Source organism: Berghia stephanieae, chromosome 4 (genome assembly GCF_034508935.2).
Source record: "Berghia stephanieae isolate SIO BIC M18660-M18661 chromosome 4, UCSD_Bste_1.3, whole genome shotgun sequence".
Classification (NCBI taxonomy): domain Eukaryota; kingdom Metazoa; phylum Mollusca; class Gastropoda; order Nudibranchia; family Aeolidiidae; genus Berghia; species Berghia stephanieae.
This window is the reverse complement of record NC_088363.1, coordinates 3855396-3880395: the sequence shown is the minus strand read 5'-3', so window position 1 is coordinate 3880395 and position 25000 is coordinate 3855396. Positions and strand designations below refer to the sequence as shown.

Below are 25000 nucleotides of genomic sequence, written 5' to 3'. Positions count from 1 at the left end.
TATGTACACACACACACACACACACACACACACATATATTATATATATATATATATATATATATATATATATATATATATATATAATATATATTGAATCGTGTTGGATACAAATATGGTACGAATAGTACTCGTCATGTAGCAATGGAGTGAATTATTATTTTCATATTTACCACAATGTTGGAATCAGTCTGACTCCAACATTGTGGGAAATATCAAAATTATATATATATATATATATATATAATATATATATATATATATATATATATATATATATATATATATATAGAATGCAAATTTTCACTCACATTTTTGTGGCCGAGACGACTCGTTTCACACACAGAAGCGAGTCGTCTCGGCCACAAAAATGTGAGTGAAAATTTGCATTCTATATTAGCTCTAACCATCATTATCGAGCACTTTCGTACCTACAAGTATTCACCAACACTCATATATATATATATATATATATATATATATATATATATATATATATATATATATTTCATGAGGGTATTTTGTATGATGTCTATATTTGCTGCTGTTGATCCAATAAAATCGACATCATCTGCATAGGCGATTTCTCTAGGGATTGCATTCTCAATACGAGTCGTTGGTTTTGGAATGACTTTTCGAACTTCTTTCAACAATATCGAGGAACAAAGAGGAATGGAAAAGAACAAAGAAAGTTGGCTCACTAATTGGAGACACCGAGGATGTACAAAGAAGAAAACAGCTATCAAACGCCGCACTCAGTAAACTCACCAATGTATGGATTAGAGGTGACAAAATAAAGAGAAAAAACAAACTGAAACTGTACCGTGCTCTTGTAAAACCGGTACTTCTGTATAACTGCGGCACTTGGGCGTTGAAAAATCCGAAGAAGAACATCTGGATGCCTTCCATCGCACACAGCTAAGAAGGGTACTGGACATCAAATACCCAAAAAAGATCTCAAATGAATCACTCTATAAGATCACAAAAGAAAGACCAATCTCCCTTGACATTTTACAACAACGATGGCAACTTTTCGGTCACATACTACGCAGGGACAAAAACATACCAGCTAACCAAGCCATGTCGGGATACTTCCAAAAACACGGGAACCTTTTCAGAGGAAGACCGATCACAACACTCCCTGTGATCCTAAACAAAAACCTCACAACACTTGGACAAAGCATTAGTCTCATAACGGCAGGAGACCTTGAAAATCTGAGAACCCTAGCAGAGGACAGGCAATATTGGAGACACATCACACAGGAAATACTGGAAACAGCCAAGGCGACCCGATCTTTCAGTCGAGACGCGAAAGGCAACTAAGTCAACAGTCAAGACGCGAAAGGCATCTAAGTCAAGTAAGTCAATATATATATATATATATAATATATATATATATATATATAAATATATATATATGTTATATATATGTATATATAATATATATATATATATATATATATATATATATATATATATAATCTCACTTATCAAAAACAATAGATAATCGCCAACAAATCTGTTTTCAAGCAGATTTATTGGCGATAATCTCGTTTTTTTTAAAGGTGAGATAATAAATATAATTCGCGCCCCTTAATTGTCGAGCACGCTTTATTATCATGTCTATTAATTTCCCACGAATATATATATATATATATAATATATATATATATATATATATATATATATATATATATATATATTTATATATATCGTAAACACACGCGTCTACCTCCATTCGCTTTCATTATAATTTAATTGGTTTATAATCTCTTTGTTTTACAGATGTTCTTGGCAAATCGTACTACGTAATGACGTACACTGGTTACTCAGAAATTGCTATCGCCGCAACCACCAAACGCGTTGATACAATAGTCAGGGTATGACATGGTAAACGTCACATTGTTTAGCTGTATGTACATTTAAATTTGAATTAAAAAAAAACACCACATTGCAAGCAGCATAACATTTGAATATTCATATGTGTTGGGTGAGAATATCTCGTTATAATATTACAAACACCGCATTTCATATAGCGTTATCTGAAATTTCGGTTGTCATGTTAACAACGTTATATTTCGATAAACTAGATATGGTATTGGGTACCAAAAGAGAGAATGTATACACATGTAAAATGGATTTTTCTTACTCTATTCACTGTATTCTGATAGTCATGAAAAACACTCTTAAAAATTATGAAAATCCATCCACGAATAAGAAAATGCTATCTGAATATTCAATTATAATATTTAGAATGACCCATTGCGAGTAGCGTTACCTGGATATACGCGTACGACTTTCAACATTGTCACATTGGAAGTATCGTAATCTGAATATTCAGTCATGAAGTCGCGAAAGGCTTCATACACATATTTTTACGAAGGTATAGGGTTGTCACAAAATGTAGCTATTACATAAAAACTGCAAGCGACGTTACCACAAAATAAACTCCAAACTGTTGGCGGCGTTGAAACAATATTTAGTTCTCTGTTAAAAACGTCAAATTGCAATCTAAACAGTTTGTTGTATTTTATCCCCTCTGTCAATAGCATATTTAGGTATTTGGTTGTCATACTTAAAACGTCACAACAGCTAGCGGCTTTATCTGAACATTCAGCTGTAGCTAGGTACCACAAGAGACAATTTATAAATATTTTAAATTGATTTTTCTTACTATATTCATAAAGCATTCTGATAGCCATGGAAACCACTTTTTCAATTTTGAAAATGTTCAAACTTTGAGGTCATGTAACTAACCAGCAAATAGATTTATCATACTTGTGTAACACATTTGTAGAGAACAGTGACTGAACAGACAAAATATAACACGATTGAACCAGACACATTTTTTCTCTCCCAAATCTAGTCTGTTGGAATTTCCCCAAAACACTCGCGAAAGTAAATTCTTTGGCCTCCAGCATGAGGAAATAGCATATTCCATATTAACATAATGATCATACAAAATAACATGGAATTCACGTCAACGGGTAGAGAGCACTCCAGGGAATAGTTCCAATTGTTTTCAGACATTTGCTTCAAATGGTCTTTGAAAAATAAAGACGTGAACATCAAGAAACACGCAATTTTGCATGTTGGCAGAAAAATGGCTATAATCACAAGCAAACTGTATAAAAGATTAAATATCTCTCGAAATAATGCATATAGAAGAAAACTATCCCTCATAGTAAGAAACCGGACCTGCTGAATTACACAAAACATCCGAATTTTTAAATAAAATAAAAATTTCCTTCTCAAAATTCAACATGAAATCATGAATAATAAGCACACTGTTCGAACCAGCAGCATAAGAAAATAGATCAACCTCTTAAGAAACTCATATAATCCCAAGACATCATGTCTTTACTTCCGCAACGTGTGTTTTCGCTTCCATGCCACTTTATGGACTTGCCTGGTAATTATATTGCTTGGTTTTGCCTTGGCCCTCTCTGGGATCCTTAACCGAAAGTGTGCGGTAAAATGTATTATTCCTATCATGGAGGATGATTTTACTACTGTAAATAGTCTCTTTGTATGTTATTAGGAGGGTATTGATATACAAGTCGGTAGTATAGTGCTTTCCTCTTATACGGGCTCATGCGCTTGTGCCCAGCAGGTGTGTCTTTTGTGCCCTCAACTCCCTACCACGCCAAAGTCTTTTAGCGCCGTAAGGTCTGTAACGCGTGACTGTATCCTGATTTCTGTTTTACTGAATGAACTGCTACCCTTTAGATGCGATGCTAGTCTGAAATATAGTACTTTCCACCACAGACACACACCTTGAAGACCGAGCCACCCAATTATTTATGAGAAGCGAGTATTGTATGAACTGAGGTATCACAAACCTCAACAAAGCCAAAACTGAAAAAAAGATCTCTTTATTTGCTTTTTTTCCCCGTCTTAAATTTACATATCTTCCCGATTTAAAACAAAAACATGCAAACAAAAAACAAAAAAGCAAAAAACAAAACAAAACAAAAACAAAACAAAACATAACTAATATATTACAAGTCATCCGATTATCCATTTTGATCTAGTTTTAATGGCGTAAAGAATGATTATTTAACTTCCACTAGTAACTCTTATTGTTCCTATATATAGTCTATCACAATCATGGTAGCATTAGATAAAAAGTGGTAGAAAACGAAGTGGAACTTCGAAGTCTTATTTCTCCAATCTTATAACTATTACTATACTACAAGTATCACTTTTCCCAAATAAAATAAACAATAGCAATGCTTTTTCAGTTTTCTAACGCATTGGAACGAATCATTGTGTGTATTTTGTCTATTTATAGACGACAAGCAGTAGGTTTTCATATGCAATTGTTTTAAAAACGACATCACACCTTGGGCGGTAAAAATCAGTTCAAACAAAGTCAAACAATCATTTTGTCATAGCAACAACATGGCCGCCATGAGTGTAGAGTGTGTGTATAAATTCGTCCTTTGTTGTTTGTTTAGCAATAAATAAGCATCGAGAGACAAACCAGATATGAACAAAAATTACACGGATAAATTGATAAAAACGACACGTTGTTCAATAAAAACAACGGCTAGAATACCATCCAAAAGAAATTACAGGTTAATAAAATCCGAAATAAATGAGGTGTTTATTTAGGCTGTTCCACTTACCGACCCGCAGTTATCAATTGAAATAACAATATATATCGTATTTATTTTGTTTCAATCTATCTAAAAAAAACAAACTATGAAGGTACTTTAACAAAAATCTTCATGTGGTTATCGTGAACTCTATTCTTTTTGTCAATAATTTGATATCTCATTCTCACCGCATTTTCAAAATTTATATCAATAATATGTCGGGATTTTTAGCCGCTGTAAAGTTTTAAAACGGCATTTTTCAACATTTAATGCCCTTTTTTTATTGTTAAAGTGGTATAGGAATAAAACTGAAACCTTCTTCTTTAAGACGATACTAAATTTAACTCTGTACGTTTTTAATGGCCAAGGTATTAATGGTTGAATGGCCCGGTTTAAATTTAGTCCTTTTCTTGACGCGGGACGCAAAATATATAGGGTTTTTTTCTGCCTCAAAATGACGTATATTGTGGTACCTACTGTAGCATTTTAATAACAAATTCCCGTTGCTGGAGCTGTATCCGAGTATTTATTTGTCATATTTGAAACGTCAAATTTCAACTGGCGTTATCGCAATATTTAAGTTGGTGGAAAAGAAAATCGAAGTTAAGCTGAGTGTCATTCATACAAATATGCATGGACATCAAAGTCACAAGAAGAACTGTTTCTCTCTCCCTCTCTCTGTAAAATGTCTCTTCTACCATTTGCAGATCAAATTCCCCGATAGAGAGGATGAAGCAATACATTTTGTCTATAACGAAAAAACATATGGACCAAGAGATGAGCTTGAATTCACACTTAAAAGATTTCAGGTTTTCAATTGCAAGGTAAGCAGATTCCTAGAAGTTTTAGATATGTGACCTTTCATCTCATATCGGTCTTAAGCAGGGATGTGCCTATGCTTAAAATTCCCTTAAAATGTGACTTCATTTTATACTACTACGACTACTACTACTACTACTACTACTACTACTACTACTACTACTACTACTACTACTACTACTACTAATAATAATAATAATAATAATAATAATAATAATAATAATCATCATCATAATAACAATAACAATAATAATAATAATAATAATAATAATAATAATAATAAAATAATAATAATTAATTATATAATAATAATAATAATAATAATAATAATAATAATAATAATAATAATAATAATAATAATAATAATAATATGTTTATTATTATTATCATTATAACAATAAAAACTCAGTTTGTAGAATACTCGTCCTCAGGCAAAAGAGTTAATAAAAAAACAATACGCTGGCTAGGTCTTTAAGCTGTGGCGGAAATTACTTTATTTCTGAATCTAAAGGGTGGCAATTATACAGTTCATTTAGTAAGACAGAAATCAGGATAAAGCAACGGTGTGGCTATGTGGTCAGAAGGTCCTGGGTTCGAGGCTCTCTCGGTGCATAGTTGAGTCCTTCAAGAAGGCTCTTTACTCACACTCTCTCACTGTACTCAGGTGTAAAATGAGTACCTGGCCGTTAACAACATTGGCTCTGTACGAAAAAAATTGTAATATCGCCTAAGAGGCGTCATGTCCCGTCCTACATGTTAAATGTTGCTGTTGGTCAGGGACCCCTAGTATAGCATGTTTGAGCATGTTTAGTGGATATTGCTCTTTCTAAAAGCTCATTTAGAACGTGGCATAGGTCATAAGGCGCTAAACGACTTTGGAGTGGTATGGGGTTGCAAGGGGAGCACTCATAAACCGATGAATATATCGAAAAACCACCCTCCATAACAGGAATAACGCATTTAACTGTATCCTCTCGGTAAATGATCCCAGAGAGGACCAAGGCAAAACCAAGCAATATCAGTCCCAGACAAGTCCCTAAAGCAGCATGAGAGAGGAAAACAGCCATGGAGAAAGTAAAGTCAAGATGACATAGAAGAATGATATAATTTCTTAAGAGGTTATCTTATTATCTTATGCTCCTTGTTCAAACATTGTGCTTATCATTCATGATTTTATGTTGAATTTTGAGAGAGAAATATTGACTTAACAAACAGTTAAGATGTTTTTTCATTCAGCAAGTACAGTTTCATAAAACGAAGTGGTTATTTGTACTACCACTACAAATAGCGAAAACTACCGCTTTTCACTATTTGTACTCCCAGAACTCTTATGTGTTTAAAGTTGCAAACCACCGCTCCTTTACCTATTTGTAGCTACCTACTCCCAGCACTCTTATGCGTTTAAAGTTGCATTTGTGAGCTTTCAAGGACCAGCCGACCAGCCTCCACTTTTCGCGGTCTTTCTTTGAGAAGTGTGAAGCAAAAAAAAAATGGCCCTCTCGGTAAACGAGACATTCTCATCTTTTCTCCAATTTGAAAACATTCGAAAATGAGAATAATGTACTTTTTATTAAAAAGTCAACAAAGAAGGTAAGTAAACTAGATACGACAATTTTTTTTCCTTAATTAAGTGGCAACTTATTTCTCGTCATTCTCACTCTAACTCTATCAACTTAGAAGAGTACACCACCTCAAACATTTGTCAGTTCATATCTTTGCTTTTATGAGGTCTATTTTCATTTTGAAAAGTTCAAAGTGAACAACTAAACGACGCCGATTCAGTGGTGTATTTGGTCTTATCTTCATGTGAATAAATATTTTATTATTGACTTTTCCAAAATTCCAATAGTCAATAGGTCATTCATTTGCATGTCGTGATCTATTTTTCCTTGATTTCAGCTGTCTCAGCTCTAAACTATACTTTTCTTTCTCAATAAATAATTCATTTTCTGTTTGCAATGTATTACAGAGATGTTGATTTACCACATGTAAAAATTTCAAAGTTGTATCTGAAGCTGTTTCTGAATTATACGTGATTATCCATTGGGATGCTGTGCTTTGGTCACATTTTTTCCTCTATAAATAGAGATTTTCCACCACATAAACGGTCATAACTTTTTGACCAGTTGAGACAGAGCCATAATTTTTCACTCTAGTTAATGTTTCACTCCCCTTTATTTTTCTACGCTAAATTAATACCCATAGCCACTATTTTGAAAAATTCTTGCAAGTGCCTACTAAGAAGGTTGAACTTGAACCTGAACATGCTCCTTCTTCTTCTTCTTCTTCTTCTACTAATAACTACAACTAGATAGGTACTACTCCTCTTCTGAAGGATCGGAGCCGTTTAAGAAACTAAATTACGGTTTCCACCGGCGCAGCTCTCTAGACTTCCAGTCCCACAGTGCCCAGTATGGGCGGGAGACCTTACCCCCGATGTTCCTCGAGCCTCGAGGTAGTTTCACTTTATAATTGTTTTAGCTTTTGAACTGTGGATCTTTTGTCAAACGTTTTATTTTAATTTTTCAAATTTAGTAGCACTTTAAAGGTCTGCGTTAGGTATCGCTCTGCTGTACTGTAACTGTAAGAGCGTAAGAATAACATGGTAAAAGTACCGTAAAAGAATGCTGATGAAAATGATATTGACAATGAAAAATAAGAAGAACAATAGAACTTATAAACAAATCAATAAAGAAGCTTTAAAAAAAATGAAATTTAAAAGAAGTAAGAAAAAACTGCCTCAAGAAGTGAAAAAAATTGTCCCTGTTGTTGAGATGTGAAGTGGACATAATCGTGTCTGTTAAGAATTAGAAGAAATGAAAGATGCCACTTTTTATTTTAAATGTAGATTGCACATTAGCAGAACACTAAAAAAAAAAGTAAAGAAAGAAAATCCAATGTGGCAACTTGGTTGCAAGTGAAAAAAGTAAAATTACTCCGCTCAGCATTGCTGCTGGTGTGATGTCTAGTGTTAGTTAGGTGTCACTATATTATAGTGATATCTTGTTACTTCATATTTTCATTTTAAAACCTGTAGAACAACTTGATTGATTTGTAAATTTCCTTATATGACCATTGTTTTAGTTTTCCGCAGCCATTATAATTCAATTTGAAATATTGAAAGGTACTGGAGAGGAGTCTTAGCGGGGTTTTTTTTTGTCTGTTAGTTTTAGTTATAGGTCATAGTGCAGGTCCAAGTGTTGGAAATGTACAAGGTTTTATTTTTTTATTTTAAGGTTAGTTGAAGGAATACTTTCCTTAGCTCAAGGAACGTGCAGAAGACCTCCCCTATTTACTACTTACTACTACTACCCAAGTACTAGTGCTAGACTACTTCTTCCGCCACCTCACTCCTAAACGGACTGACACCACAGGCAACTGATATTATTCTCTCTCTCTCTCTCTCTCTCTCTCTCTCTCTCTCTCTCTCTCTCTCTCTCTGAGTGTGTATCTGTCTGTCTATTTCTGCCCATCTCCCCTCTTTTTACTAATTAGTTTGTAGGTGTTTGGCAAATTCTCAAGAACCGCCAAGATATATGCGGCTGTGTGGCACTCACTTCCGGATTGGAAGGTCATGGGGTCGAGCCTCGTCAAGGCCTCACATTCTCTCACTGTACTCATGTGTATGATTTCCTATCCGCTAAGAGCGTTGTCTGTCAGAAGAAAAACATCGCCTAACGTTCTACTTGTTACGTGTTGCTGCTAGTCATGGATCCTTTGTAAAGTGCTTTGAGCATGTTTGGTGGATATTGCGGCTTATGAAAGCTCAATTCTTTTTTTAATACTTATATATATATAAAAAAGATGCAGGATGATGACGGGCATGCGCTACTTTATGATGTAGTATAAACCATTCCTAATATATGATTTTGCTAAATAGGCCTACACTCAAATTTTACGAGTGTATCTGGTGGCAAATATTAGACACTCGTTGCCACTGTGATTTTGATGAAACTTGGCTTATACACAGATACATGAATTTTCCTAATACGGCTTCAAACATGCGATCTGAACTTCAATTTATAATGAAGTAATTTTTCTCAAATGACAGCTTGATTGAATGTGACAAGATCCTTTTACTTAATACAATTCAATTTAGTGTGGTCTGTAGTTGTTTGCCTAATATTAGAATGCACAGAATTTGAATTTTTATTGACTTTAAATATTGAAAACAACATGCCTTTGGCTTTCCATTTGTGCCATTCCATTCAGCTTTTGACCTAGTCCCTGATTTGAGTACCACGTCACAAATTTAAGTTCTTCGAAAAAACTCTCGACTTACTTTCTTATTCTTCTAACGTACTGAACTGTAACACCTTTGTCTCAGTTGGAGAAAATATTGCAATTTTTAAACTTAATATTTAGGTATTTATGTTATGATCTTTTATATTATTCCGTGTTTTTCAGCTTCCATCATATCACCCTGAGGAAAGTTGGCTAATTTATGACTTTTGTGTCTATGAATGCAAGCAGGCAAAAAGCAATTGACTTCAAGCAAAAGAGTTCGCCCTAACCAGAGGTAGGAGGTTGTTTTTGGACGGGGGCAGGAGGTGTTTTTTTACTTTTACATATTTAAAAATAATGAAAATATTATATGCCCAAGGTTATAATATTTCAGAATAACTCGGAAGTAAATTATCACCATCAGCTTTTCAATCTTGATTGCCAAGACAATTTTAATAAAGCAATCAAACTGATTCTGAATTTTAAAACATCCAGAGGAAGAGGCAATGTGTGCCTATCTGCAGCTCATTTACAGTCTTCAGTGGGCGGGCTGCACGATGTAATGCAGCAAGACAATAGTTCAACTATTACCAGAACAGTTTTAAAAAGTGAAACACTTGATTTGTTCATCTGGATTAGTATTATTATTGAATGTCTTATTAAGATTTATTTTCAATTGCTCTATAATCTGCATGTTGAAATCCTTCACAATTGAGTTATGCAAGTGACAACGCTATTAATATTTTATCATACTATGTTGTGGATAATTTTATTACTTTGTAATAAAAAGTTTTTCTTACGATGCAGGACTCTGAAATTAATACTGGCTTCTGAGGGTTACAGGGGCTAATCACCACCATGAAAATCACCCATGTGATAAATTGGTAAGACTCATTCATTTTATACTTATTTTCCATCGACATTTTGTCCCTGCAGTTTTTCGCTGCCGAAAATTTTACACTTGACAGCAATTAATCGCAAATTCTATTTTAGTCGCAATTAGACTCAATTTTTTTAATAAATATGTATTATTTTTTCTTTTCTTGTTACTTTATATTTTCAGTACTTAATTGTCCCTCCCCCCTCCCACTATTGAGTGTAATATATAGTAATAGATTAGTTAGGTAAATGCACTGTTGACACCAGGACCAAATGTTTAAAGGACAACAGCCATTCCAACTCATATTTTATTACGATACATTCAAGGTGGCGCACTGAGATGGAGAGATGATGACCAGCTTGTGACAAAATTGACTGTTCCAGAATTTGTATTTTTTTTTATTAAAAAAAAATTTCTTGGAAGGGTTCTGGGCAGAGAGTTCACATTTTTCTATCCCTTATATTTGTTTTCCCTTTCCATGTTGCTCCCTGTCTTTGTTATGGATTAAGATTGCTCATTTTTTTCCTGGTCCTTGCGGGGGTCTTTAGTTGGGAGGCAGACAGTCAAATACAGTACCTTTCTTCTTGAGATGATTTTTTATACTGTAAATCATCTCTCTGTTATGTACTGTTATAGTTATAGGTTTTGAATATTATTGCATTATGTAAATGTTTTAGCAGGATCCTTTGCTTGTGTCTCAGTGAGACTTTGAGGTAATGTCAAAATTGGTACATCTTTGAGGTGCTCGTGAAATCTACTGTTCCCTATTTATTGAATCAGTCACCATATCATCATCCTTTTTATAGTGTTGTAAGCGCTATTAAGTCCTGTAAGACAATATAAGCAGATCTAGGTGGTGGTATTTTTTTGGGTCTTTTTTTTTTGTCTTTGGTTTTTTTTTTGTTCCAGATAAGGAATTTTAAGATTTGATGGTTGTCCATAGACTTTTCAAATAAAATTTGACTTTGACTATGGGTACGATGCAGTTATAAGTGCTTGATTTCTGAGGACTAATTATAAATGGTGACCACTCTATTGCGTTTTTGTATGCCATGAAAATGTTACAAAGACAATGAAGCGACGTTTTTTGGGAATTCTGCAGTCATTCATTTAACCCTTGAATTTGATGAGCGCCTGTTGCATTTTAGAACTCGTGCATTATGCAGATTTTTGTCTTTAAATTGTCAATAAAAAATAAAATGCTTTTTTTTTTTTGTTTTGTTAGCTGGCAGGTCTGAATTGAATGCTATTGCATACAATTTTGTACTTTTAATCTTTTTTCTTTTTACATTTAGCCATCCTCACTTTATCCGGAGAATCGCCTGCCCCTCGTGAATGAGACAGTGAAGGCTATGGCTAAAACAAAGGTGTCCACAACCCAACTTAGGCAATACATTCAATCAAGCCAAGGATAAAATGTATTGCCTAAAGATGTCGAAGATTTGCAGCGGAGATTGTTCAAGACTGATATTGATAGGACGGACGGTGAAACGGTACAGGAATTACTGAGAGAGATAGAGGAGGAAGGAGGTGTAACAAAGTTCAGTGTGAATGAGGATGGTGGTTTTGAGTATTTGTTTTAAGTAACGGGAAGAATGAGGCGTGATGTGAGTGTTTTTTGTGATGTGTTTGTTATGGATGCAACATACAAAGTAAATCGATATTTGTATCCACTTGTGAATATTATGTGCATAGATGATGAGGGTCATGGCGGGCAAAAGACTGGAAATCCATGACCAACCTGAAACTGACATTGTACCAGTATGACGTGTGACAAATACACAGGAAGGACTGTATCGAATTGTATCTTCAGTGACAAACAGGATCAATAGCTTGTTTCAAGTTATGGTAGAACATCAGTTTCTGCAAAGAATCTCCCAGTTGGAACAGTTTTTGACTCTTGTCTCTGAAGATAAAGACTTTGACATTGTTGACATGACTGACTTAATACAGACAAATCCCCATTCTAACCCTCTTTCTGACTTTTCAGAGACACCAGACATTGTAAATGCACGTACTGACCAGAGACCACAGACATTATAAATACACACTCTGCCCAGACAGAGACCACAGACGTTATGGACACACAAACTGACCAGACAGAGAGACCACAGACGTTATGGACACACAGACTGACCAGACAGGGACTCCAGATAACAGAGACATGCGACCATAAAGATGCCCTTGACACGACAGAGACAGTTAGACTGCGAAATTTTTCAAATGTGACTCTACACAGGAAATTTCAGGCCGAAACTGTGTTATACAGGTCGGTACAGAATAAAACAAATACAGTAGAACATGAAAGTAACGTACTCGGAAATAGCGAGAACTCGGAAATAGCGAGTAAAATCTAAATCCCCGTTTTTTCCCCTTATTTGAGTCAATAAAATTAGCATAAAAGTAGCGAGTATGAAAAAGAGGTCAACTCGGAAATAACGAGCATTTCCTGCCCCAGCCTAGGACTGCGAACGAAGTAAAGCAAAACAAGAGACAATGGCAATTTAAATATTTTTAGCCTAGCCTCTTTTCTTTCCTTATTTTTCGTTACGAGTAATATTACATAGTAGCCTAGTCTGTAGTAGTACATAATAGGCGAAACAAATTTGGGTGGGGTTGGGTTTGTGTGCGTGTGTGTGTATTGGGGGTGGGGGTCAATTATTCACCTAATGTGGTGCCACGCGACGCGCGAGGTAAGCACATGTCAACATGCCTCACTTCGCAGCATCGGTCAGCGAGTAACAACAAGATATGAAGTGAATAGAAAAGTGCCAGAAGACAATAGAGAATGAAAATTTTTCGCGGCGGTGGTGGGGTTTGAACCTGCGACCTTATTGGTACGACAACTCCGCCTGGCAGGTGAGAGCGTGGCTCTACCGTGTGAGCTATCAACGAACACAAAAATATTCGTTTCAAACTCAAAGTCATTACTAGATCCTCTCTCACCCACTTCTTGAGACCGCCGATTCGTTCGTACACCACCATCGCGAATAATTTTGACCAGCAGTTAAGCTTAATAGCCAATATTCTCAACACAAACATATAACATAGAAACGATTGAGACATTGAGTATGCTCCGGTGTATGGGGTGAATTTTTAATTCAGAAAAGTGAGTGGAGCAGGCACTTATGTTGGTAACAACAAGATATGAAGTGAATAGAAAAGTGCCAGAAGACAATAGAGAATGAAAAATTTTTACCGCCGCGAAAAATTTTCATTCTCTATTGTCTTCTGGCACTTTTCTATTCACTTCATATCTTGTTGTTACCAACATAAGTGCCTGCTCCACTCACTTTTCTGAATTAAAAATTCACCCCATACACCGGAGCATATCAATGTCTCAATCGTTTCTATGTTATATGTTTGTGTTGAGAATATTGGCTATTAAGCTTAACTGCTGGTCAAAATTATTCGCGATGGTGGTGTACGAACGAATCGGCGGTCTCAAGAAGTGGGTGAGAGAGGGATCTAGTAATGACTTTGAGTTTGAAACGAATATTTTGTGTTCGTTGATAGCTCACACGGTAGAGCCACGCTCTCACCTGCCAGGCGGAGTTGTCGTACCAATAAGGTCGCAGGTTCAAACCCCACCACCGCCGCGAAAAATTTTCATTCTCTATTGTCTTCTGGCACTTTTCTATTCACGGTCAGCGAGTAGCATCGTTAACGAACGACACGATCAGCGAGAGAGGGGAGTGTGGAACCATTATTTCAATGGGTCAGTGATTGAGTGATGCGCTTGCTTACCTCATCAAACATGCCGAGTGCATACAAACACTCGCGCGCACACACACACACACACACACTTCTATGTTCTTGTTTTTTTTTCTAGTCATGATTTTACTTGAAAATAAAAACAAAAAACCAAGCATTCTGCCACTTCTGTGAAGAAATTGAAATAGGGGCGACGGCTTTTACTCGAATTACACACTGAGGGGAATAACCAGCAATATTATAACCTTTCCTGGCAACTCGGGAATAGCGAGTAATCAGGAGTGGACCCGTCGAACTCGCTATTTCCGAGTTCTACTGTATAACACAGGAGACCAAACACTGTGTTGTAGAATATCAAAATTTCAAAGGTGGTCGGTCAGTGACGAAATAAAAAGGGACATTATAAGTCGTAATATCACATCTCAATAAAAGAGTGTGATAGTAAAAAGGTGCCCGTTAACAATTGAGTCGGTCAAGTCTCTATCCAGATTCAAAAGGATAGTGCAAAGTCCTGTATGTAAAACAAATTTGAGAAGCATGGTTGTTCTCAATACTTGTTGGGTCGTGATCGGTATAGAGTGAAGTAATGTTCATGCATTTTGACATTTTCTTGATCTTTTAAAATAAAATTATAATTTAATTTAATCAACAGACTTGTTTAATAATTTAAAGATATACTTTTGTGGGGACCTTTTGTAAAATCATTAGTCCGATTGTAGTTGTAAATTTCTTTATATTCTAATGTCATAAAATCAGTGACACCACTGAATCCCTACCAGCGCTTTTACTCACTGAGTCCCTACCACCAGCGCTTTTACTGAGTCCCTACCACCAGCGCTATTACTCACCCAGTCCCTCCACCTGGGCGGGGTTCCTGACCTCCCTTAGTGGGCAGGGGGGTTCATACTGTGTCTTCTATCCCCTTATATCTGTTTTCCAACATGCTTTCTGTCTTTGTCTTGGAATGAGATTACTTGGTTTTGTCCTGGTCCTGGCCGGACCCCCGGCTGAGAGGGAAGCAGTCGAATGTATAGTTAGTTTTGGGAGATGATATTTTTTTCATTGTAAATCATCTCTCTGTTATGTACTGTATGTTTTATTTACATATTATATTTGATTTGTTAACATTTGAGTGTATTCCTCTTAGTCGGGACCTGTGCTTGTGTCTGGATGAGACTTTTAGGTGATCTCAAACTAAGTACTTTGACGGTGTGCTCTTGGAATCTACATCTGTTTCCCATTTGAACAAATTCCCCTTTGTCTTACCTTTTCTTGGGTGCTTTAATTGAATTCTATAACTTTTTACTATCCCATTTCTTCCTTTTTACTGGCGCTGATATGACCTTAATGTGTTGCAAGCGCCGTAAAACCCTCAAAAACAAACAAACAAACAAACAGTCCCTACCACCAGCGCTTTTACTCATTGAGTCATAGAGCTTTTACTCACCGAGTCCCTACTACCAGTGCAATTACTCACCGAGTCCCTACCACCAGCGCTATAACTCACCGAGTCCCTACCACCAGCGCTTTTACTCCCCGAGTCCCCACCACCAGCGCTTTTACTCGAGTCATAGAGCTTTTACTCACCGAGTCCCTACCACCAGCGCTATAACTCACCGAGTCCCTACCACCAGCGCTTTTACTCTTCGAGTCCCTACCACCAGCGCTTTTACTCACTGAGTCATAGAGCTTTTACTCACTGAGTCCCTACCACCAGTGCTTTTACTCTTCGAGTCCCTACCACCAGCGCTTTTACTCACGACACTGTCCCTACCACCAGTGCTATTACTGAGTTATAGAGCTTTTACTCACTGAGTCCCTACACCAGCGCTTCTACTCACTGATCATAGAGCTTTACTCTGAGTCCTACCACAGCGCTATACTCACCGAGTCCTACCACCACGCTTTTACTCACCGAGTCCTACACAGTCTATTACCGAGTCATAGAGCTTTTACTCACTGAGTCCCTACCACCAGCGCTAAAACTCACCGAGTCCCTACCACCAGCGCTTTTACTCACCGAGTCCCTACCACCAGTGCTGTTACCGAGTCATAGAGCTTTTACTCACTGAGTCCCTACCACCAGCGCTTCTACTCACTGAGTCATAGAGCTTTTACTCACTGAGTCCCTACGACCAGCGCTATTACTCACTGAGCCCCTACCACCAGCGCTTTTACTCACCGAGTCCCTACCACTAGCGCTATTACGGAGTCCTAGAGCTTTTACTCACTGAGCACCTACGACCAGCGTTATTACTCACCGAGTCCCTACCACCAGCGCTATTACTCAGCGAGTCATAGAGCTTTTACTCATCGAGTCCCTACGACCAGCGCTTTTACTCACTGAGTCCCTACGATCAGCGCTATTACTCACTGAGTCCCTACCACCAGCGCTTTTACTCGTTGAATCCCTATCACCAGCACTTTTACTCGCCGAGTTCCTACCACATGGCTATTACTGAGTCCCTAACACCAGCGCTAATACTATTAGCCACCAAATCCCTACCACCAGGGGGGACAATATAAGCTCAAATTAGACCCCAAAAATTCTTACAGTGATGCAGAAAAAAACAACGAACAGATCTCTTTCAAATTTACACAAAATGTTTCTTACAACAAGATGGATAGGTTTAGCAATAGTCTTGAAAATAAATTTTTCAGAATTTTTTTTCGATTTCTTAGTGAAAATTTGGTGTGACATGACAGGAAAAAAAATTGATTTAAAAATTCATAAAACTGCTAAATTTTTGTTTAGCCCAAAACCCATCCATCATGATGCAAAACCATAGAAAAATTCTGACCAAATTTGAAGACAATCTGATGGGAAACAATCCAGATGTGAATGTTAGAAAATCAGAGAATGACGCACAATGAAATTTTGAGAAAATGAAAAATTTGTCTTTAATTTGATAATAAAGCCAATTATGCAGACAAAGGCCAACATTCATCAAGTATATAAACAATATGGAACAAGAAAACAGTAATATTTTATAAATTGATCAAATTCTGAAAAAAATTCTAAACGATTCGCTAACCCATACCTCTAAGAAAAAAATTACGAAATAATTTAATATCTGCTGTTATTCACCAAAAAATTACTTTAGTGGTCAAATATGCTTTATAGTTCTAAAATTCTTTAATTATATCTCATGAACTAATAATGTAATGTATAAACTGAATTTAAAAAAAAAAACTTTTTTAAGGGGCAACATAAGCTAAAATTAGACGTAAAACCCTAAAATTCTAACATAGATGCACCAAAAACTAGCATATAAATTTCTTTCAAATTTAAACACAATGTTTCTTTCATAAATAGCTATATCATGAAAACTCTTGGAATAATTTTTTTAGAATTTTTATTTGATTTCAACTGAAAATTTAGCGCGGATCAACATGAACAAATGAATTTTAAAATTTATAAAATTGCTAAATTTTAATTTACCCCCAAACACTTACATCATGATGTAAAACACATCATAGAAAAGATTCTGAATAAATTTGAAGATAATTTAAAGGAAAATGATTGAGGTAGGATTGCTAGAAAATCAGACATTTGAGAAAGCACAAGCTTTTTCTATAATTTGACATAAAGTTAAAAGGCTGATTTTGCAGACAACTAAAAGAAATGATCCATCAAACTTTCAAAATATGACCGTAATAGGACAAGAAAACGAAAATTTTGTAGATTGATCTAAGTCTAAAAAAAATTATAATCGGTTCACTAACCCATACCCCTTAGATAAAAAAAAATGCTGTAAAATTGATTTTTTTACGCCCAGAGATAAAATAATTTTGTGGTCAAATATGATGTCATACCTTATGAATTCATCATTATAATCACAAAACCTAATTATTTACTGTATACAATAGGTTATACAGATGATTTCTAGATATATTAAATGATTTTTCAAAATATGATATGGCACGCTATCCTCATTTTTCATTTTTTTATTCTACTTGAGAGACAAGTCGTATAAAATTAGATATCTAGTCAACTTGAACTGCAAAATCAATTCTATTTTAGACAATAAAACAGTTAAATAGTGCACTAGCTCTGAATAAAAAGCAATTTGCTTTCCCAAACCCTTGGAATTGGAATAAAAATCTCTTTCGCCTCAATACAGAAAAAGTCAACACTACTTGTTTGCCACCACTTTTTTTGTAGTTCCACAAAGAGGGTTGATCCTGCTCTGGATGGAAAAATTGAAATAAAAAAGAGACACATTTCATTAGCAATTTTTGGAAATGGCATTATTGTCATAAAATGCATTTGTCAAAGACATAGCAATTTAAAAAAATTATCATTATTCACACCAACAGACTTGAAATTTCATTGGTTTTACATCCATAGAACAAAACTCTTGGCAACAAACTATAGTCTGTCGTTAAGTTAATACATTCAGTAGTAATTCAATTCAAATGATGCTTTGCCATTTTCATTTAGAAAATGAGCATTTATTTTATTGATCACCAATAAAAAATGTAAAGGCGCAATGGAGATTTGAAAACATTACTAACCATTGTCAAAAAGTGCATGCAGACACTCTGGTCTGCTGGCCCAGATGATGGTTTGCTGATTGATGAGTTTTGCCACAGGCAAAGGTTTGCCTCAACACACCTTGCCAGAATAGCCCTTGAGCCAGCATCTTTATGGATTGTCTGGACACCAGTAACGTCAACAGTGTTCTTTCATGTTAGCTGTCGATGAAAACAAAAAATTAAATTAAATTCACTACAGCAAAATAGGCACATACATGCCAATGCTAAAGTTTATAACAGCAACACTTCGCATGTTGAACGGGACATAACGTCTGTTAGGCGATATTACTACAATTTCTTCGGACAGAAACAACGCAGTTAACAACCAAGTACACATTTTACAACTGAGTCCGGTGAGAGAAAGTGAGCAAAGTGCCTTTTCCAAGGGCTCAACTATGCGCCGAGCGAGGCTCGAGCCCAGGACCTTCCGGTCCAAAAGCGAGTGTCATACCACTACGACATAGCCGTACGTAATTTTTAAAAATATAATAAAAATAATCACACTAATATAATTATCTCACATTGTCATCATCATAGGCATTTCAAATACTACGACATAGCCGTACGTAATTTTTAAAAATATAATAAAAATAATCACACTAATATAATTATCTCACATTGTCATCATCATAGACATTTCAAAACTACTAATAATACTACCACTACAGATATCTTATCATTATAAAATATTACTCTCTCTCTCTCTCTCTCTCTCTCTCTCTCTCTCTCTCTCTCTCTCTCTCTCTCTCTCCATGAAAATAACATACAAAACCCAATTTTCCGATATAAAAAAACAGCCCCCCCCCCCAAAAAAAAAAAAAAGTTTTGAAAAAGTATGGACGATGCATGCTGTGTCGGCCATAAACTGAATGAAAAGTATTTTTTTAAAAGGACCCTGAGCCTGGAATGTCGTGAGTACTCGAAACCTCTTGATCTTGATAAAATTAGCAACCTTTTGACTGGGGATCGAACGTTGAAACACTTGGTTTTAATCGCCTGACATGGAAGGCTGATTTAAATTATTTGGGAGGGGAATTAGTATTTTAATTTTTTTAAAGCCCTGTTATTGTTATTTTTCACAAAATAAAGTAATAAAGTTAAGTAATTCGCGGTAGCGACAAATGTGTCGTCAGCTGATGCACAATCAGCAAACACACAACCCCAAAGCATGTTTAGTTATAAAAATAAGAAATGAATTAAAATGTGCATTTCGTATGCTTACCTTGTAAACTGAGTATTCTGTGACTTGAAAAGAGTGAAGAATTACCAAAGTCCGTCAAAATCAACTTGTAATAATAGTAATAATGTGATTGTGATGCAGGGTTGCCAGATTATTTTTCAACAAAATGCCAGTGGAAGACTCAAAAAATGCCAAAACACTCCAAAAAATGCCAAAGTCTGTTGACTCCCATCCCCACTAAGAAAACTACTCACTTTTGATAAACAATTTACTATCATATCCTGGTGGCTTGCGTGTTTTCTTTTCTTTTCTTTTTTTTTTTTTGAATTATACTAAATTTCCGATTGGGGTAAATTTTTACCTACTGACTACTAAGTGGAGTGCTAAACCACTACACCACGGTTGAGAAAAGGTGATGCCAAATGCCAAATGATTTTTCTAATGCCAAACGGTTTTAAAAAATGCCAGATTTTTGGAATCTGGCATTTAAAATGCCAAACTGGCAACCCTGTTGTGATGAGATGAAGTGGTCACTTTTTGACTTCCAGATAATTCATTGTATATTGCAGTTCTATCCGTATAAAATGTTATATTTTTAGTAATTACGCAAATTCTATTTTTAGTAAGAGTACAAATAAGCTCTGGCGTTATTTGCAGTGGTAGTACAAATAAGCGTAGCCTTCATAAAATGTGTGATATTTTCTTTAATCTGCATTATTTTGCGAAATAATTATTCTTTAATGCATTTTACTCGTAATTATAGCTGTTCCTGCCAATACAAAAACTGGTGTGTTTAGTAATGTTTTTACTCCTTTATTTTCCAAAGACCATTAGTAGAATACTTCTGAATAAAATTATACCTCTTCCGTGGAGTACTTTCTATCCGATGAGGAGAATTATATGTCATTCTGCATGTTTATTTCGTATATGGAATATGCTACTTCGTCTTACTGGAAGCCAAAAAAAGCGAGTATTCTTTTGGAATTTCAACCGACTATAGATCAACAATTGTGAATGGTTCAAATCGTGTTATCTTAATGTATCTATTCCGTGTGCTATAAAAAATGTATTTCACAAGAATGGTAAATCTTTTTCAGTGTTTAGTTACATGCCATCAAAGTTGGGGCATTTCTTTACATCAATTGACAAGCACAAGAATAAATAATCAAGTTCTTAAAAAAACAAATCTGCTCTCATTTTCCTATTTGTGTATGGGTTTTAGAAAGTGTTTTCCATGAATATCAGAACATTTTACGAATATAGTTAGAAAACCCCATTTAAAATATTTATAAATTGTCTCTGTTAGTACCTAATGATTTTACTTTTATTGGACATTGGACATCGTTGATGTATGAGACTGATTCATCACACAGCCCCTTCCTAAAAAAAAGTCTGTCCCTTCATTACTAGAGACTTAAGGTTCACCCCCCCCCCCCCCACCTTTTTACTAAATTGTGAACCATATTTACAATTAGATCTACTGTACCACAAGGCGTGATGTTGTCCGCCACAGTACACACACCTCATCACGTTTTCATGTGGCGTGTTTACCACCTAAACATCTACCGAACCTTTTTTTATTGTCACATACCTTGATGGTTGCTCTGATCCAACCCTCCCCCCCCCCTCCCCGACGATAATGGCCGTTTTCCACTCAAATACATGATATCGCAGATTTTGACTGCTGGCCTCCGCCGATGGCACAGGTTGGTCCCGATGTTGAGCAGATATTGATTACAGGACTGCTGCTGATTGTGTACGTTGTTTCCGTAACGACTCTGTTGGCCCTGATACGCTCAATTTTTTTAAAAAAAAAATCAGGTTATTTAAATGTCTTTCGTTCCCGTTGAAATGCCCGGGGTCAAAACAACTCTAAAGCCTTTGTCATTCACAATGATTTTTTTTTTTTACAAACTGCGACTGTTACTCAAAGTTGGTTATAAATCAACCAAAGTCTGTTCAACATCCTGGCATTTTGGAATTCCAAATTTTCAATATCATATCTTGAATGTTGAAATATATTATTCTTTCTGGTTTTCGTGTATTTCTATTCATATTACTATGAGTAGTAGAGTAGTTTGATTCAACTATGCACAAAGCGTTGAAAGTGTCCACAACTTCTCTTCTTGGAAAAGATTGCAAGTAGGAAAATTTGTCAATATGACTGGTATATTCCATTGCTCAATCAAAGCCACAAATATATCCAAAGAAAAGGTAAGTTTGAAAAACTCCCATTGGATTTGATAATTTGTATTTTTGTAAGGTGGATACTGGCTGGTATTGCCTCTCCAATAATTTATGTTGGCGTCTCGAATGCTGTAGATTGTCCAATTGTATGCTCTTTGCATTCCAATTTCGTCAAGAGGCTTTCTGTTCTCACCTTCGCCTCTCAGCCTGGTCAATGTTCTTAATTAGCGTAACCTCATCGATAACATTTTCCAAATCCGTTTGAAGAGGATCTAATTCAATCTCTTTAACTTGAATTGCAAGTCCATCAAAGTTGATTTAATTTCTTTGTATGAGTGGCATTGCATATTTGTTTTCATTGAAACGATATATTGAAAGGGGAGACAAGGGGTTGCTTCGTTATTTCCATCAATTCCTTTCAACCCTATTTTCATGCTTGAGGGCCAAAAGGACCCTAGGGGTATGTTTTTATTCATAGAACATTTAAATTTTAATGCAGCGACCTGAAATTTAGTGGCTCATCTTAAAAGGATGAGGTCCACAACCATGCCAAATTTCGTGTTTGTCACGTGCATAGTTTACTCACACTGAGCATGCTCATCTGGAATTTCAGATATTCCGATTTGGGGGCGAAATAGCCCCCTGAATTTCAAAGAGAAAAATAATAGAAAGTACCATTTCCTGATTTGCAAGTATTGGAAGAAACATTAAATTGAATACTAGCACTTTCATTTATCCATTATTGTTTCATCATTTCATATAATTTGGCGATTCAATCTAGCTGGCACTACAATCGTAAAATTAACGATACTATCAATTCATTTTTCGTTACATAGGATAAGTGTCAGAATAATCTTCATACATCACACATCTAATGAAAAAAAAGTAATTAGTTCGTGATTGTACTTACTTGGATGTTTCTTGATTAGAGTTGATGAAAAAGTAGGTAAATGAAACTGGCGCTCATCATATTGGACAGCAAACAGAAAACAAAATTACCCAAGTCAATTATTGTAGATGCCATTTAACATTAAGTTGTGGATCATAGTAATACGGGTAGGTCACTAAATAAATAGATGCATGATGTCACAACAATATTATATAAACATATGCATTTTTTGAGAAAATATGATATTAACTGAATTTTCCTAGTAAAATCATGGGGGTCAAATGGCCCGCAAATCAGAAAATAGGACTTTATAGTATTTTTCTCTTTGCAAGTCATGGGGCCAAAATGAACCCCAAATCAGGAAATAGGACTTTCTATTTTAGTGTGAAAATAGGGTTAAGCGAGTTCGTTACACGTTTTACTATATTTTGGCTATATAATTAATCCAGTTTGATATGAGCTAATACCGGTTTGAGAGACTAGATCACATTTCTGACACCATTAGGGTCATTTTGAATTCTTAATTTCTGATTACACTGACTTTATAATCAATATTTGACATCATTATCATCATGATCATTTTCATCATCACACTCATAATGATATTACATTTTCTTTCTGAGAAAGGTTGATTCGGAGTTGGGCGATTTAACGGGGACATTCATTGAAGCCACAGAACCTATAAGCGTTGTCTCGGGCAACGAGAAAACCTACGTTCCCCTGAAAAATAAAACATATGTACCCCATTATTTTGTCCTCCATGGAGCATACACGCCCGTGAGATATTCAGAAAGTAAGTTTGCGAATGGAGAGTCGAGTCCACTTTCCACTTTATAACAAAATGTGATCAAGTTCCTTATGTGTATAATCGAACTCGTCGTAATATTGAGAAATATGGATCAACTTTTTATGATTTATTGAGGGCAATATATATATATATATATATATATATATATATATATATAGATATATATATATATATATATATATATATATATATTATAAAGGATTACGCCGACTGAGGACGTGTAAAGAGACACAGAAACGAACGTTTCGGCCACAAAAAATGTGAGTGACAATTTGTATTCTATTCTAGCTCTAACCATCATTATCGAGCACTTTCGTACCTACGAGTACCCACCAACACTCATATATATATATATATATATATATATATATATATATATATATATATATATATATATATATAAATTATGATAACAAAAACCATGAAATAATAGTGCTCAACTTTAGTATAAAAGGAGCTACTTATAAACATTTAAAATATAATTAAGATAGTTTGACTTCTACAACGTTGTTATCGAGCGTTGTCCCATCAGGAAGTGGAAGTGAAAGTAGATTCTACTTTCACTTCCACTTCCTGATGAGAGCAACGCTCGATAACAACGTTGTAGAAGTCAAACTATCTCAATTATATTTCAAATGTTTATATATAGATATATACATAAACTCACTCACTCACGTATTTTAAAGCCAAAACGTTCGTTTCCATGACCTTCATTTCATCAGTCGGCATTGAAAAATGTATACGTGAGTGAATTAATTTTATTTTTATATGCTCTAACTCTAACCTAAATTATCGAGCACTCTGGTCAGGGTTGCCAATTTGGCAGATTTTCTGCCAATTGTCCTTTTTTGGCAGAATTTGAAGTCGTCTGGCAAAGAAAAAACGGTTTGGAAGTTTGATACATATTTGGCAGATTTTATTTCCCGATGTTATTTATATCATGTATTGGTCTACTCCACGTTTTCCATGGCAGTCTTTATGTATTAGTGATTCTTTTAAACTTGGGAAATGAAAAAAAAATGTATGACATCGGCCTTGCGAATTTTTTGTTTAACAAAACTGATGAGTTTTCAAAGGGGGGGGGGGGGGGGGGGGGTACTATAAATAGTACGGTTTGGCAGATTTAGGTGGTATTTGGCAGATTTTTAAAATCCATTTGG

The 25000-nt window shown here is 35.5% G+C and overlaps 1 protein-coding gene and 2 long non-coding RNA genes across 4 annotated transcripts in view; 2 read left to right on the top strand and 1 right to left on the bottom strand.

The window, feature by feature from the left end:
* The window catches only part of LOC144971666 (uncharacterized), a 110496-nt gene that overhangs the window by 12049 nt on the left and 73447 nt on the right, over window positions 1-25000 (top strand). The window contains exons 5-7 of the mRNA XM_078912740.1: window positions 1785-1879; window positions 5308-5424; window positions 23660-23825. Of these exons, the coding sequence (XP_078768866.1) occupies window positions 1785-1879; window positions 5308-5424; window positions 23660-23825 (378 nt within the window). The remainder of the gene's footprint in view (window positions 1-1784; window positions 1880-5307; window positions 5425-23659; window positions 23826-25000) is intronic.
* On the top strand, window positions 6681-14878 carry LOC144969911 (uncharacterized). Of its 2 annotated transcripts, XR_013644886.1 has the most exons (5): window positions 6681-7009; window positions 8656-9938; window positions 10451-10527; window positions 11819-13261; window positions 14175-14878. It is a non-coding gene; the product is annotated as an uncharacterized LOC144969911 (long non-coding RNA). The 2 variants fall into 2 exon arrangements; XR_013644885.1 differs by lacking the exon at window positions 6681-7009 and having other exon boundaries at window positions 8400-9938.
* On the bottom strand, window positions 17109-20683 carry LOC144969910 (uncharacterized). Its single transcript, XR_013644884.1, has 3 exons — window positions 19999-20683; window positions 18756-18935; window positions 17109-18427 (listed from the first exon to the last, which is right to left on the bottom strand). It is a non-coding gene; the product is annotated as an uncharacterized LOC144969910 (long non-coding RNA).